This window comes from Gopherus flavomarginatus, chromosome 4, assembly GCF_025201925.1.
Source record: "Gopherus flavomarginatus isolate rGopFla2 chromosome 4, rGopFla2.mat.asm, whole genome shotgun sequence".
Classification (NCBI taxonomy): domain Eukaryota; kingdom Metazoa; phylum Chordata; order Testudines; family Testudinidae; genus Gopherus; species Gopherus flavomarginatus.
The window spans coordinates 6,084,514-6,104,130 of NC_066620.1; the positions used below are offsets into that span (position 1 = coordinate 6,084,514).

The window sequence follows — 19,617 nt, forward strand, 5'->3', positions numbered from 1 at the left end:
AGCTTGAAAGGTTTTTTGTTTGTTTGTTTTAATGTGCTGTTTTTTACATTAAAATTTTTGGGTCACCTGTTTTTCCTGACATTCTTTATGAATGACTGGAGATCCACAAGATTTATGACATCACACATGCCACATAAGTGAAACCTGATTAACTGAGAGCAGAAGTGGTTTTTATACAGACTGTTTACAACACTACCTTTCTGCTAATAGACATTAAACTCTAATACCTAACAAACAATAGGAAGAAATGCTCTTAATAATCAACTGAGGTGCAGCTTTTGGAAAAATTTACCAAATAAAGTGCAAATTTTCAATAAAGAAGCCATGCAAAATGACAACAAATATAGGCACACACATTTTTGTAACCTCCAAGCAGCTAATATATCAACTAATTTGGTAATAAATGTTATATTAATAAATGTAAGCTAGCTTAATTTTTTTACTTTGATTTTAAAAACAAGAACCATTTTCCTCTTGGCCGCTTTGGCCAGATACAATAGACTAATTCTTTAAAGCACACATGCAATACCTACTAAGAATTTATTGGTGCAGCTTAGTGTTTTAAAGGTATTTCTTAAAGTTTTGAAGATTAAGTTATTTAGTGTCTTTTGGTAAATATTCATCCGGCCTTTTAAAGACCCAATCCTGACCCTAATTTACATGGCTTTACAAGATCCATTCAGCTGACTGTGCACCGGGCCAACTGATCCTGAAGAAGGCTGACCCAGCATCCAAGGTTAGGAAAGAAGGGACCCCCACACACTACAGTCAAGAGGCTGGAGCTTCTCAACAAACAGTGGACTTGCAATAATGATTTTTCCTCCTCCCACAGCCCTATTTGTATGCCCAACACTGTCCTTCACCTAGGTCTGCAGTAACACTCCAGCAGCTCCAGGGGCAAGGAGGTGAGATGGAATAAAATGACTGAGTTCCTTTATTAACATGGTGGTTCTTTGCATGGGAGGTAAAGGCAAGTTGATAAGATAGCTAGGAGTGGGTTCTCTCCTCCATCCTCTTCCCTGAGGCTGACAGTTCTAGGACATTGGTGGGTGACTGGTTTTAGGCTGCTCAGTGACTCTCTTTTCTGTCTGAGACAAGGCATTAGAAGCATTCAGTGAAACAGATAATTGTGGTAACTTCTAATTAGTGCTCATTCTTATTCTATTATTGATTATTAACAAATAGCAAAATGTAGTTGCCTATGCAACCCCCCCTCCCCACACACACAAAACTCTTCAGTGCTTCTTAAGTAAGAGCCCAGAGGATGACAGTGCATCATTGAGAGAACTTTTCTGCAATTCGTGCACCAACTTTATTATTAGCATTATCATTGATTTGTATTATGTTAGCCCTTAAAAGGCAGGGCCCCATTGTGCTAGACACTATACAAACATATAACAAAGAGATTGATTATAAACTCTTCAGGTCAGCGACTAGGTACAAGACTATAGACAGAAAAAGCAGACAGGACAGAGAGAAGGAGCACAAGGAAACAATGAGATACCACCAGTCAGCTGCCTAACTATTCTCAGACATTAGAATCAGCTTCAAAATGAGACTTTCAATTAACAGCCCAGTTGCAGATGACATCTGGTGGACCTGTCTAGTGCTTTAACTTTCCAAAATGTGAACTGTGTTTATATAATGCTACTGATCCTGAAAGATCCTCCAATCTCCTCAACAGTGACAGCATATAATAACCAGAGACAACAGCTGTCAAACCTCCTTAACCCGTCCCCTCCCATCAAGTAATGTGCATCGTGCAACCATCTCCATGCCAGACAGTCATTTTGTGTTTTCTTCTTGATGTAGAAAGTGTTGAGATAGACCATTCCAAGAGGTTTCCTTCCAACTCTATGAAATAATAATGTATTTGGAAGTTAAAAATAAATGTAGCCTAACTGATTTTGAATCCATATCTTTTACCCTGTTTTTACCTGTTTCAATACTTGGCTCCTGTGGTAGTTTGAGAATATCATCAGGATGTGGTTTGCAGAGACCATGGAAAGGCCCCAGGTCAAAACAGTCATGAAGTAATTGTATATTCACTTCAGAGCACACACTCATGAAACCTACTGCTGTGCCATCATCCTGAAATATCAAAACATGATCACACTCTTAAAAGCTGCAAGTCTATATAAAGACATGAATTTGGGGCACAAGAAAAGGCCAATATATTTCATACTTTTTATCTTAAATCCCACCTTAACAAAGCTACTTTGTACCAGGGTCTGAAAGATTTAAATAGGAATAGCCAGACTGGATCAGCCCGAAGGTCCGACTTGCTCAATATCCAGTCTTTGACAGTATCTAATACTAGATTCTTCAGAGGAAGGTACAAGAAAATGTAATAATCTTGACTTCAATATGCACAAGGGAAGAATAAAAAAAAAATATTGTTAGCTATGGTCTGTAAGGGTTTTTGTGTTTTTCCATGTACCATTTATAAATAATTATTGAGATACAAAACATAGCTAAAGATGGCGCTTTGTAGTTATACATTTCAGAAAAGATTCTTGCTTAATCTAAACCATTTTTAAGTAAAATCTGGATCTAGCTAAATACAATGGTTGCCTAATTACTAAACACTAGTGTACAAATTTCTTTGTGCTCTTAACTGGAAGAAAATATTTTATTTCCCTGTGACATGGTTTAATTCAGGGACAGGAAGCATAGTAATTATAAGCACTAGATAATTTAAAGTTCAGGACATATCAAGCAACAAATGCCTTAATAGATGCACAGGCAGATATGACAGCGATAAGGACCTTGCATTGATGAAATAGCAGGTGACATTGGTTTAATGCATGGAACTAGAACTTTCCTGCAAGTTACAATATTAAGCAAGAAACAGACACTGACAATAAGAATCATAATTGATTTTTCACTAAAACAAGGCAGGTAGAAGATAGCAACTTAATTTTTAGTATTATATGCAACCTATTGATAAAACAAATAACCACTATATATATTTTTTCCTTCTATACTTAATAAAATCTTGCGATAAAATGCTGGATTTGTCCAGCTGTCTTATCAAGCCACCAACACTTTAGTAAAAATAAAAAAAAAGTTTATTTTTTTCCCCCAAACAACAAGTGATTGTTTGTTTGTCTTGTTTGCGTAGCTGAACAAAAGATGCATCTCTGCAGTTGTCTGGCTGCTATGTAATTTTAGGCCCAAGGCTCAGCAGAGGCTGATTAACCAATCCATCTACCATATGTGCAAAAAGAGGTTGCCAGCTTCATTCTCTGCAGGGAAAATTGGCATCTATCTGGTTCACACGGAGGTGTCTTTCCAATCTGCAGCAGCATTGGTGAGTCTACACTATGAAGGCCTGAAGCACCTTTTGCAGTTTCATATTGAGCCATAAATGTATGATAGAAATATATTATTTATAAGATAGCTGTTTGTAATGTGTTATTACACTAATGGCTTATTGTTTATTACTTGGTTTCAAACTGCAGTGATTACATTTTAAGGATTTTTTTTTAACTGTTTTGCTAAAGGAAGCAGATTTCTGGAGTTAAAGGAGGTTATAGCTCCTATCTGCCTACAATACTTCACAGAATTACAAAATATGGCAATTACATATCGTAAAACAGAATGCTCTTTTAGAAATACATGCCCCTGAGACAATGTAAAATATCAGTGTTTTAAAAATCTGTTTCATGCTGGCCACTCTCATTTCTCTTTTAATTAAGGAACTAATTCCTGATTTTTGGAGATAGCATACATTTTCCTGCATGGATCAGGAGATGGAAACAAACTACAATATTTCACTCATCTTGCCCATTTCTAGCATCTATGATTCTACCTTTTGGAGATATTTTTTACTATGTATCCTTGGTTACCAGTCATCACATGCAGTATTAATGTTGCTAGTGGATGTAATTTGGTTATTTATAATGCAAAGTGCCTAAAATAACAATAACTGATTTAAGATCACCTCTTCCAATTATCTCAGAAAAATCTACCGAATTGTCTACATTGTAGCTTCATTTATATCACGATGAGAACCAAAATATACAAACTAATCATGCTGGGTTAGACGGTGGCATTTAGCCACAATCCTCCATTGGAGGCACAGCTTCAGAAGCATACAGGCGGCCCCAGGGGGAGCACTGAAAGGCAGTGCCTGCCTGCACATTCTAGTTGTGCTAGGGTGAATACAAACCACTGCAGCCCATTAAAGGGTGTAACATACTGCTCACGGTATGTCCAGCCACCTCTGCTGGCCTCTGCATGGGAGGGGCAGAACCATGACTCCCCACCCCTTTTCAATGAGTTCTTCCTGATGGAAACATCTCAGCAGTAATCTCAACATTTCCTTGACCAGAGGGGCTGCTCTTCTGGATAGTTCTTTTATTAGCTACACAAGGGCAGGGATGCTCCTGACTGACCCCACAGAAGAGCTGGTCAAGGTTGAGCTCTCAGTCAAGAGTAAATTAATACATTTCCATTCTTTTCTGAAAGAAGTTCTCATGTGACATACAATTATGATCTTGTTGTCACTTAAGGCCCAAGTCTGCAAAGGGGTGAGCACTTGCTGTGAAGTACTGAGCAGCCTCAAAGCATAATGAGGTCAACATGAGTTAAAGTCATATGGATCCTCACAGACCATCAGAATCCCACAGAAATGGGCTCTTAATTTCCTTGTTCTCAATTTCCTAATCTGTAGAATGGGTGACCCTGCCATCCTCTTAAGAATATTGTGAGGTACAAATGAGATTTGTAAAGCAACTGGGGATCTTCTGATGGAAAGGCATTTTAGAAATGCCAAGTATTGTTACCATTTATTACTGATTCACTTGTCATGTTCCATCCTTAAAGAAGATACCCACTGTAAAAAGGCAATCATTTTCCTGAAAGAACTGAAAGCTTACTAGGAGAATGGATAGCGTCGAATGGCAATCAAAATTACAATTTTTGCTTTCTAAGGCATAGTTAGTCCTACTTAGTTCTTTTTTTATTCAAGAAGCCAGTGCAACAGCTGTTAATAAAGACAGCATAATGAACATTAGGGATACCCAAGCCTACCGCATGTCAAGGACCTACCTCACAAACAACAGCATGGTTTTTTTCATCTTGAGCGTCTATCAGTTCTGCAAGGAAGTACTCTCCATAGGTTTCTCTCAGAATTTCATTCTGGTTCATGAAGATAGGCATGAGATCATCATGGTCTTCCACCCTGTAAAACAGATGTTCTCTTTTAGAGTCAGTTATGTCTTAAAACTTTCTAGTACTAGAATACTGATCCTTCACTCCCTAATTTGTTTTTCAGAGTGCAGGCAAATGATAACTTCTACACAAAGTCAACCATTAATTTGATTTCAATTACACTGTCATTTTTAGAATGCTGTAAACCAAAAACGACTGATACTTTCAGTGTTATATTGTCAAATATTTTTAAAATCTCTTCATGAATTTATTGTGATGCACTACAGAGAAGGACAGAGAATAAACGAACAGATGTCTTGCTGGGCACACCAGAGATAACTGAAAAGGGAAATTCGGGCAGCTTTTATTTCTTACAGCACAGACACTCTTTACAACACTTTAAACAAGAGATCTTATGAATGTAGTTCAAGCCATGACTGTAAACATCGACCACCTCTTTCCTTACTGGAGGTGTGGCCCCTGCTGAAGCAGAAACCAAGGATCCATAAGGAAACTCAACCCCAGGCATCTTCAAACAGCCAGGCTTAGTTATTACACCTCTGTGAACTACCCAGCCCCACTATTCCATTATCGGCAATATAGCAGACTCTTTTCTGTGATGCTTCCATTGGCAAATGCAAAGGACTCCTCTGATAACAGGATAAGTTACTGCTGCTCAGGCCAGAAATAATGTATACTACATTTTATAAAGCGCCATTTACACTATACAGTGTGACTGTTCCCCGATTCCACCCACCCACATCCTTGAATGACATGAAACAGAAATTCCACACTGCTGTTATAAAGGGGCTGCCACTGACTCTGAGATGGGGCATGAACATATTGAATAACCTTCTTCCCTGCAGCGCATCCAATGGCATTTACCACAAATGCTCTGATTTTGCTAAGCAACAGAGGGGAGTATACTGGCCCATGACAGTAACATAGAAATTAAACAAATACCATTAACAAAGCAGTAGTCTTGTCATGTTTATCATCATGTATTTGTCAGTGGTCTATAATTACTACCATGACAAAAACAAATAAAAAATAGGATAATGATTGAGGTAGGAGGATGCTTTTGCTTAGGCTCTTACCTGAAGATGAGAAATAAAAACTTGTCCTTTTAATGTACTGCTGAATTGCTGGCAGTGATTGCTAATTTACAAAGCAAGCCTACACACTCAAATAGCTCATCTAAAACGCTCAGCTGCAAAAAAACAACACATAGCTCTCAGGGCCAGCTCCAGGCCCCAGCACGCCAAGCGCGTGCTTGGGGCGGCATGGCGCAGGGGGCGCTCTGCTGGTTGCCTATCACCATGGTCCTGTCACAAAATAAATACACCTCTACCCTGATAGAACGCTGTCCTCGGGAGCCAAAAAATCTTACTGTGTTATAGGTGAAACTGTGTTATATCGAACCTGATTTGGTCTGCCGGAGCACACAGCCCCGCCCCCACGGAGTGCTGCTTTACCACATTATATCCGAATTCGTGTTATATTGGGTGGTGTTATATTGGGGTAGAGGTATCTATCTAACGTTAAACTATCCATAATAAACATGATAAACTGTCCCAATCCTGTACTACCCAAACCAGTCATTTCAGCAGTGGTCCAACAAATCCATGCTTTACCAAATGATGCATCTTGCACTGTCCCCTCAGGTTGTGATGGACCACAAGAATGAATGAGTTCTACACCTAGCGACCCCCTACTAAAAACACCCAGCCTCCAAGTCTCCATGACTGGACTTCTCTAAAATGTGCATCAGCTAATCTCAGCTGTCACAGAATGCACAGGGAGAGAGATGGTCCCTAAAGGGCCAGGAAGCAAACTCAGGCAAGCTTTAGACATTTGAGCCAACATGGTGAATTGCCCCAAGAGAAGATGGGCATCCAGGGCAGTTCACTGAGCACATGGGTGATATGTTCCCCCCACACACCCACTGCACTAAAACAAGTGGGACAGCCCATTCTTCACTTGTTAAAACTTATAGGCCATCTTTAAAGGTACCTTGGAAGTATAGTGCACTGCAGATAACTAGAGCATGACAACTAGCAATATCTAACAACTTCTTCGCTAACCACAGATTTTAAAAAGTAGAATGAACCACTATTGCTACCCTTAAATCTAAAAGGAGCTGGAGATCCCAAAGTAACCCAAGACTGTTAACATTTTTGGCAAAGAGTGGGCACACTACACCCACAGGCGGTACAGTCATAATCTTTATCACACTGTCAGCATGTCAACCTATCAAGTATTATACAGATATGAAGTAATAAAGGGCTGGGGCGGCTACAATTAGGCCCCTCTGTTGGCTCAATTCAGATAATAAAAACAAAACTGGAACATGTATTGCCACTCAAAAGCAATGTCAGCGGTTATTTCGTTGCAAGGTCTCTAGTGCCCTCTAGTGGTCAACTAACACATTTCTTATAAATTATTCATCCAAGCACTCTCTCAGTGCTGCAGCACATTTGAAAATGTTCTGTAACATCGTAAATTAATTACTCAGGAAATTTTTTATAAGGCTAGGGCCATGTAACTTTCACATCCCTCAGAAGATTAATGGTCTTAAATCTCTTAGTTGTTAGTTCAGCAATTTCCTTCATTAATTGGGTGCAATCCTTTTATTAAACAGCCTCTGAAAACCACTAGAAAACGTCATTACATGCTGTACTCCTACCAATCTATACGTCAGAGATTACAAGGTTGCCTGATATACTATAGTAGCTTCCCTTTTCTTCAAGTTTTTGTTTCCTTTATAAACAGAGATCACAAAACAGAATCAGTGATCAAAATTGGCACCTTCCTGCCATTAAAAGAATAACTTTTTTCAAAATGATTTACAAAATAAAAATAAGACATTCTTACAGTGTTCCCACAATAGATGAATCAATGCAATACTTTCCATTATAAAGGGTTGTAAAGTTAAGCCTTAGTTACTTTTACATTTCTTTTTGTTTATTGTGTAGTGTTTTGTTTTTAATCCAGGAATTATGATTACTTAACATTTATACTCTGGTAGCTCCCAGAAGTCTGGAAGTGCTAATAAATAAATACAACTATGACATTGTTGGCATTATCCTGAAACTTGGTGGGATAATACACACGACTGGAATGTTGGTGTGGATGGGTATAGTTTGCTCAGGAAGGATAGACAGGGGAAAAAGGGAGGAGGTGTTGCCTTATATATTAAAAATGTACACACTTGGACTGAGGTGGAGATGGAAGTGTTGAGAGTCTCTGGGTTAGGCTAAAAGGGGTAAAAACCACGGGTGATGTCGTGCTGGGAATCTACTACAGGCCACCTAATCAGGTGGAAGAGGTGGATGAGGCTTTTTTCAAACAACTAACAAAATCATCCAAAGCCCAAGATTTGGTGGTGATGGGGGACTTCAACTATCCAGATATATGTTGGGAAAATAACACCGCGGGGCACAGACTCTCCAATAAGTTCCTGGACTGCATTGCAGACAACTTTTTATTTCAGAAAGTTGAAAAAGCTACTAGGGGGGAAGCTGTTCTAGACTTGATTTTAACAAATAGGGAGGAACTTGTTGAGAATTTGAAAGTAGAAGGAAGCTTGGGTGAAAGTGATCATGAAATCATAGAGTTTGCAATTCTAAGGAAGGGTAGAAGGGAGTACAGCAAAATAGAGACAATGGATTTCAGGAAGGCGGATTTTGGTAAGCTCAGAGAGCTGATAGGTAAGGTCCCATGGGAATCAAGACTGAGGGGAAAAACAACTGAGGAGAGTTGGCAGTTTTTCAAAGGGACACTATTAAGAGCCCAAAAGCAAGCTATTCTTTTAGTTATTCGGATGGTTAGGAAAGATAGAAAATGTGGCAAAAGACCACCTTGGCTTAACCACGAGATCTTGCATGACCTACAAAATAAAAAGGCGTCATATAAAAAATGGAAACTAGGTCAGATCACAAAGGACGAATATAGGCAAATAACACAGGAATGCAGAGGCAAGATTAGAAAGGCAAAGGCACAAAATGAGCTCAAACTAGCTATGGGAATAAAGAGAAACGAGAAGACTTTTTATCAATACATTAGAAGCAAGAGGAAGACCAAGGACAGGGTAGGCCCACTGCTCAGTGAGGAGGGGGAAACAGTAACGGGAGACTTGGAAATGGCAGAGATGCTTAATGACTTCTTTGTTTCGGTCTTCACTGAGAAGTCTGAAGGATGTCTAGTATAGTGAATGCTTACAGGAAGAGGGTAGGTTTAGAAGATAAAATAAAAAAAGAGCAAGTAAAAAATCACTTAGAAAAGTTAGATGCCTGCAAGTCACCAGGGCCTGATGAAATGCATCCTAGAATACTCAAGGAGTTAATAGAGGAGGTATCTGAGCCTCTAGCTATTATCTTTGGGAAATCATGGGAACGAGGGAGATTCCAGAAGACTGGAAGGGGGCAAATATAGTGCCCATCTATAAAAAGGGAAATAAAAACAACCCAGGAAACTACAGACCAGTTAGTTTAACTTCTGTGCCAGGGAAGATAATGGAGCAGGTAATTAAAGAAATCATCTGCAAACACTTGGAAGGTGGTAAGGTGATAGGGAATAGCCAGCATGGATTTGTAAAGAACAAATCGTGTCAAACTAATCTGATAGCATTCTTTGATAGGATAACGAGCCTTGTGGATAAGGGAGAAGCGGTGGATGTGATATATCTAGACTTTAGTAAGGCATTTGATACGGTCTCGCATGATATCCTTATCGATAAACTAGGCAAATACAATTTAGATGGGGCTACTATAAGGTGGGTGCATAACTGGCTAGAAGACCGTACTCGGAGAGTAGTTATTAATGGCTCCCAATCCTGCTGGAAAGGCATAACAAGTGGGGTTCCGCCAGGGTCTGTTTTGGGACCGGCTCTGTTCAATATCTTCATCAACGATTTAGATGTTGGCATAGAAAGTACGCTTATTAAAGCTTGCAGACAATACCAAACTGGGAGGGATTGCAACTGCTTTGGAGGACAGGGTCAAAATTCAAAATGATCTGGACAAATTGGAGAAATGGTCTGAGGTAAACAGGATGAAGTTCAATAAAGACAAATGCAAAGTGCTCCACTTAGGAAGGAACAATCAGTTTCACACATACAGAATGGGAAGAGACTGTCTAGGAAGGAGTATGGCAGAAAGAGATCTAGGGGTCATAGTAGACCACAAGCTTAATATGAGTCAACAGTGTGATACTGTTGCAAAAAAAAGCAAACGTGATTCTGGGATGCATTAACAGGTGTGTTGTAAACAAGACACGAGAAGTCATTCTTCCGCTTTACTCTGCGCTGGTTAGGCCTCAACTGGAGTATTGTGTCCAGTTCTGGGCACCGCATTTCAAGAAAGATGTGGAGAAATTGGAGAGGGTCCAGAGAAGAGCAACAAGAATGATTAAAGGTCTTGAGAACATGACCTATGAAGGAAGGCTGAAGGAATTGGGTTTGTTTAGTTTGGAAAAGAGAAGACTGAGAGGGGACATGATAGCAATTTTCAGGTATCTAAAAGGGTGTCATCAGGAGGAGGGAGAAAACTTGTTCACCTTAGCCTCCAATGATAGAACAAGAAGCAATGGGCTTAAACTGCAGCAAGGGAGATTTAGGTTGGACATTAGGAAAAAGTTCCTAACTGTCAGGGTAGTTAAACACTGGAATAGATTGCCTAGGGAAGTTGTGGAATCTCCATCTCTGGAGGTATTTAAGAGTAGATTAGATAAATGTCTATTAGGGATGGTCTAGACAGTATTTGGTCCTGCCATGAGGGCAGGGGACTGGACTCGATGACCTCTCGAGGTCCCTTCCAGTCCTAGAGTCTATGAGTCTGCTATGTCAAGGCCCTAATTTGCTAGGTTCTGCACTAATGTATAATAAAACCAGTCTTAAGTCTATTTTTTTTCCCCAGGAAGGGCAGTTGCACATATCTGTATTTCTTGCTATTGTTGAGGGCCCTCTCCACTGGAAATTTTCACAATCAACCTCTCATTTAAAACCCAGAGTGTCTAACTGTGTCAGTTTTACAGCGAGTGGTTGTTTCTGGTATGAAAATCCAATAGAAGAAGGTGGGAAGCTAGGTATTTGTTAGTTTTTTGTCTCCTTTATTGTGTTTTAATTTGACACATCCATTTCCACTATGTCTAAAACTCTAATGAATCAAAATATTAACAAAAGAGAATATTCTTTTTCCAATCCCTGGTTATTCTTAAAGAATTATGCTAACTGAAGGCCATGATATTAATTGTGAGACCTAAAAGGATTACTAGTGGTCCCTTAAAACAGACCACATACAGCTGTTGACCCAATTTGACTAGTAATCACACCCCAATAATACTCTACCTTTGAGCAGTCTCACTAGATAGGAGTAAAGCTTCCAATATTCCCACATCGTCATCACCATTAGTCACCAGTTGCTTTATAATTTTTGTTAAGCTTTTCTGGAATAAGGTGCCATTGAAACAATATCTAAAATTAATTTTCCTTTAAAATAGTATATACTACATATGGTTATTTTTCTGTTAACTCCTTTCTCCAACTTTTCTGAAAACTAACATAACATAACATCCTTTATGTTCCTATTGATCAAGTACGTAAAATGAAACCAAATTTTCCTGCAGCCAGTGATTAAAAAACAAATAAATATAGGACCTGATTCCCATTTAGACCACTCCGGCAGTTTAAAGAGGCCTTAAAGTGGATGTAAATGTCCCAACAGTTTTGTTTATTAATTTTATGACAAATACTGTGGCCAAATTTGTAAATATTGGTAGAATGGCAGAACGGAACATTGGGTTTAAGCGTGGCTTAAGTGGTGCATAGATGATTTGTGCCGAACTTATACATAGGAGTGAATATGACCCTTAGAGTAAGACTACCCTTCTCCCAGTCATCAATGGTTCCTTTTATTCTTACATTGATAAAAGAAGGGACATTCTCAGCACCATTAGTTTTAAAGATCCCACCTTGTTCCTCTCTCTCCATTTGCTTGATTCTAGTCTGCAGATTCAGTGTCTCCTCTGCAGTCTCTATTACATTAGATTTACTAATGTTTTGTTTTTAATACCTAGTAGTTTGGAGTGAATATCAGCTATGCATGCCTTGATCTCTCTTAAAAGCAGCAAAGAATCCTGTTTCAAAGAGAAACTGCTGAGCTTCAGTTCATCTGCAAATTTGACACCATCAGCTCAGGATTGAACAAAGACTGTGAATGGCTTGCCAACTACAGAACCAGTTTCTCCTCTCTTGGTTTTCACACCTCAACTGCTAGAACAGGGCCTCATCCTCCCTGATTGAACTGACCTCGTTATCTCTAGCTTGCTTGCTAGCATATATATACTGCCCCTGGAAATTTCCACCACATGCATCTGAAGAAGTGGGTATTCACCCACAAAAGCTCATGCTCCAAAACGTCTGTTAGTCTATAAGGTGCCACAGGATTCTTTGCTGCTTTTACAGATCCAGACTAACACAGCTACCCCTCTGATACTTGATCTCTCTTAGTAACTCATTCATATCAATTTTTGTAGCAGAAAGGGTGGGTGCCTGCATGCCATCTTGTCTCCATCAGTGTGTAAAGACACCCAAGCAGGGAAGCTTGCGGGAGGTCCAGTGGCAGTCAGACTCTTTCAGTCTGCATAATAGTTTTAGAGATTTCGTTCCTTTTCTGCTAGTAGTGACTGGATTCTTTCACGTGATTTTAAAGTTTGGATGACAATCTTGGGGACCCTGTACAGGTGGATTCTGCAGCTGCCCACTCCAAACTGGGAGCACAAACTGCCATCAGTGACAAAAATTTCCCACCCCACATCCCACTTCCATCCCTTACTGCAGTTTTTGGATAGGTGGAAACCTAATTTAAATGGGCTTATATAAGCAAGAAGGAACTATGGGTAAATATAACACACTATAAATTTTGACTCTAGTTATCCACCTGAAACATCTACCTAAAATGACTCCATTAGTACAGCAGACCCTGGCTAAAACTAATTGTAGACATGCGGACTCATCCCTGTGGCGCCTCCTGCTGGTGACTACTGGGAATTAGCTCTTTTTCTAGGCAGGAGCGCAGTCTGCAGGCCGGTGATCCACCTGTCCTCTGGCCCCCACGTCCCTCCCTGGACTCCAGTGCCCCTTTAACTGGGGTGCTGCCCCCTGGCAGTACCCCACAGATCTGGGTCTCCCTTCCCTGGGGAACCCCCAACCCACTATCCCTGCTTTGCCTCAGTTTTGACTACTGCTCAGTCTCCATCTAGCCCCCATTCACTGGGGGCAGACTGCAGTATCAGCCCCTCATCATAGGCAAAGGGGGTTAGACCTGCTGCCTTTGCCTACCCCTGGGGCTGCCCCCTGCAACCCCCCAGTACCTCTTGGCCTTGTGCTAGGCCGCAGCCTGGGGCTTTCCAGGCAGGAGCTCCCCAGCTCCTCTGCCTTTCCCCAGCCCTGCTCCACTCAGGCATCCTGTGTCTAGCTCCCTGCAGCCAGGCCCTTCTCCCTCTACAGGCAGAGGGAGACTATATGCTCGTGGTTTCCCTAGCCTTTTTATACAGGCCAGTTGTGGCCTGATTAGGGTGTGGCCCAGCTGCGGCTGCTTCCCCAGTCTGCCCAGCTTTTAGAGCTACAGCTTTCAAGCCCTCCCAGGCCACTTCTTAAACCGCTCAGCGCAGGAGCAGGTAACCACCCTGCTACACTAACAATCTACACGTCATAATTCACACTCAAAAATGGTGGTCTCTCCATTCTTCTCAGAGAAGATTTCATGGTTAGACTCCTCTAGTGGGGTCTATTACCATGTTTTCATTACTTTACCTGAATTTTATATAGTGTGTTTACTATGAAATTTCAGATAATCAAAACTAGACTTTCTGTTCACATCCATCAGGTTGTACTATAATTAAAACTAGCTGTTTTATTGTGCCAACCAGTGAAAGGTAGAAAGTGATAAGAAATACAATTTTTTTCAGTTAAACTTTAGTGTTAACCCTATATATTTACCACTATGACATTTCATTACACTGCTGCCACTGGCCCTTTTAAAGCAGTGCAATACTGAAATTACACTCCCTCCTAAAACGTGAGGTTGCCAAAGATCACATTTCAGGATCTGGGCCCTGATCCTGCAAGCCTGTAGCATGAGATAACTTCAGCATGCATGCAAAGCTTCACTGAGGTCAGTGGGGCTCCCCGTGAGTGCAACAGCCTCCCCACATGCTACGTGTTGCAGGAGGGGAACCACAATGGTTATGTCTACAAACCACCCCCCTGCCTTTTTTATTTGATAAGAGGCAGTGGCTTTTCACACATATGGATACTATTCTACTGTCTTCCCAGATTGGAACAAACACACACCACTGTAAAGGCAGATTTGTGATCTATTGTACACAGCTGTAAAGCAAAGAGAAGCACAAACAATGATAATTAGATCGAATGGTAAGGTACAGGCAAGGGACTTCAATATGAAAGCTCACTGGCTTGTGTTCTAGGATGCTACAGCTTTATTTCACATTTTAAAGGTCAGATAAAGAATAACTTCAATATACAGGGGTTAAGTAAAGGATCAATTTACAGCATATTTTTTCCTGTGGGCAAGGGGGTGAGGGAACAGAGATTACTCTAATCTCGTATCATTGACCCAGAACGTGTTGCTAGGCAGGTGGCTGGGGATTGCGTCAAAACCCTTTCATGGATAAGTCTCTAAAGAGTTTCCACTGAATGTCACTACGGATTCTAGTGAAGTATAAAGGCAATACAGAGGAAAAGGGAAGGAAAAGCATCAGTAGTAAACATAATTTAGCTTACTAGAAGAATCTATGACAAACTATACTAAACTATGCATTTTACAGCACAAGTAGTTACATTATTTAAAAGGAGTAAACGGTTGGTTAGTTTTCTACCCTGCTTTTCATTAAAGCTAACCATTCCATTATTACCCTATATGTATTACAAAAACTCAGGCAAGATGAGATCCCTTCAGTATAATACTGGAATGGCTTTCAAAATATTTTCAATCATGTAAAAAATGTTATTTCCCAAACTGCATTGTTTGACAGCCCCCAAAAGTAAAAATGTACTTCAGATTAATAAAAGACAAACATGATGGACAGAATCAAAGGGCATGGATGCCTTTGAAGGCCCAGGAGTGAGTTTACCTTGCGCTATTACTTCAACACTAAGGTCCCTTCACACACGACTGATTGATAGTGAAGAGTATAAAATATAAAAAAAAGATTGAATGTGGACTCAAAGAGAAGTGAAAACCAGTCTGCACACCAACGCTGGCATGTTGAAATATGTGTTAAGTGATTTCGCATTTGAGGCCTTACTGTGGTTGATACTTTTTGGAGAAAAGAGTAGGTTTCAAACCTGTAAAGAACATCCTGGAGCAGCATTTCACATTACATAAACACACAGAATGATTTAAGAAACATATTCCTCCCAACTTCCTAGTTAAAAGAAACTGATTTTTTTTTCTTTAAAAAAGGAATTGCAATGGAATACCTTTCCTGAGAGGAGAAAACATGCGCAGGTACTTTGTGAATAACACCTCTTGGTTATAGGGACCTAGACTGTACTGAAAATGTTATAGAGAATAATAAAACAGAGAGCAAAGAACTAGGGATGAATTTTGCAGGGATATCTTTGATCACCTAAGGCTTAAATGTGACAGAAATGCTGTACTTCCAATGAGCTGGAGGACTGAGAAGCAGATAGCCACACAGCTGGATTCTGCACTATTTAATTATTTAACTATTTGTTGTTGTTGTTATTAATTATTATTATTATTATTATTACATTAGTACCTAAAAGCCCAACCCAAGTTCTGGGCTCCACTGTGGAAGGCACTGTACAAACTACAGTTCCTGCCCCAAACTGGTCACAATCTACATAAATAAGACAAACAAAAGTTGGGAGAAAAGTAGGATTATTATCCCAGTTTTCTTCTTGCACCCCCTCTGCAGCATGGAGGAGGCCTGCACAAGCAGACAGTGAGTAGAGATTGCTAAGGGGTTCCCCCGTGGGTTTGTACAGAGTAAATTCACAAGTGCCAAATAATGTTTAGGAAGGCAGGCACTAGCATGTTTGAAGAACTGCTGGGCCTAAGGCCTCCTTACTCAGTTTTATTATGCAAATGCAATTCCTTTACAGCAAAATCTACTTATCCAGACTTTGCCCAGTTGGTCAGAATTTGGCCTAATAAGAGAAAACAGGAACTGCACAGCAAGATACTCCAAGAGGCAATGTGGAAGTTACAACAGTTCTATACCCAGTAAAATATGTAGCAACATGACATGGGGAAATAAACAGATGCATAGGAGAAACATCAACATCTGGAAACTGTATTACTGCTATAAAACCGTCAGTTTAATCATATGGAAATAAGGCCACCTATCTTACAAAAAATACAACTAGTCTTGTGACAAATTAGAATAAAAGTAACTATGCAGATTTGTCGTAGTTGTTGGTCCCAGGATATAAGAGAGAGACAAGATGGGGTGAGGTAGTATCTTGGTCCAGCAAAAGATATTACCTCACACATATTGTCTCTTTAATAAAAGTAGCAGTCATGAGTTAACAGCTTGGGTCATCAAGAAAACTGGAAAATGTGAGGAGACGACATTTAGGTGATTTAATGAAAATGACACAGTCTCAATTCGTAGTCACAGGATTCCTTCAATTGATCCAGACAAACTCATACAGACAAAGCAGATGAAGGCATATTACCTTGCTTTGCGAATGTACAGCTGGGGACAATGTAAGTGCCTGTGGCACACAAACAAAGTAAAGTCCACATCAACTGTCGAACCTGGAACACTCGTCATCTGCTCAAAAAAACCTCCTAAGCCTGGGCCTAAGAATGACAAAAACAAGTTAAAAACTATCAAGGAATTTCACCAAGAAATTTCTTAACCCATTAGTAGGAATGTTTGAGCAAAATGTGATTTCAAATTTAGGTCATGATACTGCGCTATGCTCTACTACCATGGCAGATCAGGACCATACACTGTTAACCTTTTTATGTAACGTTAAGCAATGTAGCTAAGATTATGCTTTTCGAAGTATAAAATGGTACATTAGGATTAGTTCTTCCGCAGGTCTAGAGGACAATCACTTCTGTTAATTTGTTCAAAACCATACAATTGTATTAATCATAATGATACGTTAGACTACACTAATTGTTTTAAGATTAAAATAATATTAAATAAACTCTTACCTAAATCCACATCATTTGGTACGAAAAGAAGAATAAAGTGCACTTCTGGTACTGCCTTAAAAACTGTCCTGGACAAACAATATTACTTTATTTAGTCTCAGTAACTACACACATCAAATTTAGCAGCAAGTCTCTTAAAGAAAGAAACTTTGTTCTCCAATGCCTGAATTTTCCCTCATAAATGCACATGGCTAAAAAATTAAAATGTGATTTCTCAAAAAAGATTACATGAAAATTATTAAGGCCTTTTCACTGTTTTTTCAGCCCCATTTCTCTCTTTAATCTCCTAATCCTGTGATTTCATATAGCTTTCTTTTTATATCAGTTCCCCAGTGGTTGAAAAATTAAAGACGCCAGATTTCTGCTGGCAGATATTTGACCTGCATCTGGATGAGCTGGCTTCAGGGGTGAAAGTAACTTACAGGACTTACCAGTACTGCCAGAGTCCTGAGGGAGGCGTGGCCTCAACTGGAAGAGGTGGTGTCTCTCAAGATTTCATGGCCCTGGGGCACCGGCTGTGGCTGGGAGCCCCAGGGCCTTTAAATCAACCCAGGGCGCCCAGCTGCAGAGGTGGCTGGGAGCCCGCGGGGCTCAGGGGCAAATTAAAGGGCCTAGGGCCCTGGCCACCGCGGAGCTCAGGGCCCTTTAAATCCCCACTGCAGCTCCAGCTGCCGGAGCCGCGGGTGCGATTTAAAGGGCTCTGGGCTCCCTGCAGCCGCGGGAGCTCTGAGCCCTTTAAATCCCGGCCCCAGCCCGGCCGCCAGAGCTGCGGGCGGGATTCAAAGGGCTCTGGACTGCCCGTAGCCGTGGGAGCTCTGAGCCCTTTAAATCCCGGCCCCAGCTCAGCCGCCGGATCCGCAGGCGGGATTCAAAGGGCTCAGGGCTGCCTGCTGCGGTGGGGAGCCCAGAGTCCTTTAAGTCTCCGCCACGGAAGCCGGTGCGGTCCAGCACGGTGTACTGGCTCTTGCCGGTATGCCGTTCCGGACCATACCAGCTTACTTTCACCTCTGGCTGGCTTTTACAGTTACAGGATAACTGTAAAACTGACAGAAACAGCACCAAAGGCAATTTACTCTATTTATGTAGGGATGCTGTGCGCTGAATCTCACTAACTTAACCAGCACTCTGTCTGTGATTTGAGCAAGCACTTTGCTGTATTGTATTATTTGTACTGCATGGTCTGAACCTAACAAATATTTCAGAGGATAACCTGCAGACAATGATTTTTCAGAAATATCCACAGCTTTTAGGCTTCCTGCACAACTGTGCACTACGAACCTTCTTCTCCCTCCACTCGAAAAAAACAATTTGTCCCAATGACCGCATGATATTTATGTCAAGAATAACAGCAAAAGATATAGCAAGAGATTACACTGTTAGGATTACAATATTCAGAACTGTAAGAGTCTATCTCTGAAATCTAGAATGTATATCAGGCTACACACAGTTGTGGCATATCATGTCACATACTGAAATTGTTAAGAAATTTAGTGTTGTTTTTTTTTTAATATAGACCTTTAAGCTTTTTTTGTTACATCACCATCTTTTAATTCCACAGTCTCTACAGATGAGAGTTAGTAGGAAATTGCACATGCTTCACTATGCATCATCTTACACATCAACTCACCTAATGATTTCTTGGGCACATCCAACTGCGTATTCATCCTTTGCCACAAAAAGATGCATAAACAGTGTATTCAGAGGCTATAGTACAAAGAAACGAATGAATTAAATAAAATAAAATCACACAAATAGTGTTTTAAGTAATTAAAATCTTAATTTACAAATTTAATTGCCGATCCTGTCAGTACATACTTATGTGAGTAACTTGACACACATAAGTAGCTTCATTGACTAAATGGGACTAACTGCATGGGTAAATTTACTCATGTGTATAAGTGTCTGCAGGAGCAGGGTCTTGATGATTGGATTTGTGTGTGTGTCTCTCTCTATGCAGTAAAACAACAACAAAAATCCCAAACATTTGACTTACACTAAAGTTTAATATTACAGTTATAAATTTTAAAGCACCAGAGCTACATTTTTAATTTAACAAAACTTGATTGAAAACACTTTGTAATTTTTTTACACAGAGAACAAAATAATCACACATTTCTAAAACAGTTATTCTGTAAAATGAGACCCAAAAACATTGCTACCATATGAAAATGTACGAATTGCCTGAATAATTCACGTGACTTGGCTATTCTTTACGTAATCCAGCCATCCCAAATTCATGCCAATA

At 40.2% G+C, this 19,617-nt stretch overlaps 1 protein-coding gene across 2 annotated transcripts in view; it reads right to left on the reverse strand.

Moving 5' to 3' along the window:
• The window catches only part of CFAP61 (cilia and flagella associated protein 61), a 193,042-nt gene that overhangs the window by 166,352 nt on the left and 7,073 nt on the right, over positions 1-19,617 (reverse strand). For both annotated transcript variants that reach the window (XM_050951285.1, XM_050951286.1), the window contains exons 4-8: positions 19,000-19,076; positions 17,373-17,440; positions 16,883-17,009; positions 5,056-5,188; positions 1,938-2,091 (exon numbers count right to left, since the gene is read on the reverse strand). In XM_050951285.1, the coding sequence (XP_050807242.1) occupies positions 1,938-2,091; positions 5,056-5,188; positions 16,883-17,009; positions 17,373-17,440; positions 19,000-19,076 (559 nt within the window). The remainder of the gene's footprint in view (positions 1-1,937; positions 2,092-5,055; positions 5,189-16,882; positions 17,010-17,372; positions 17,441-18,999; positions 19,077-19,617) is intronic.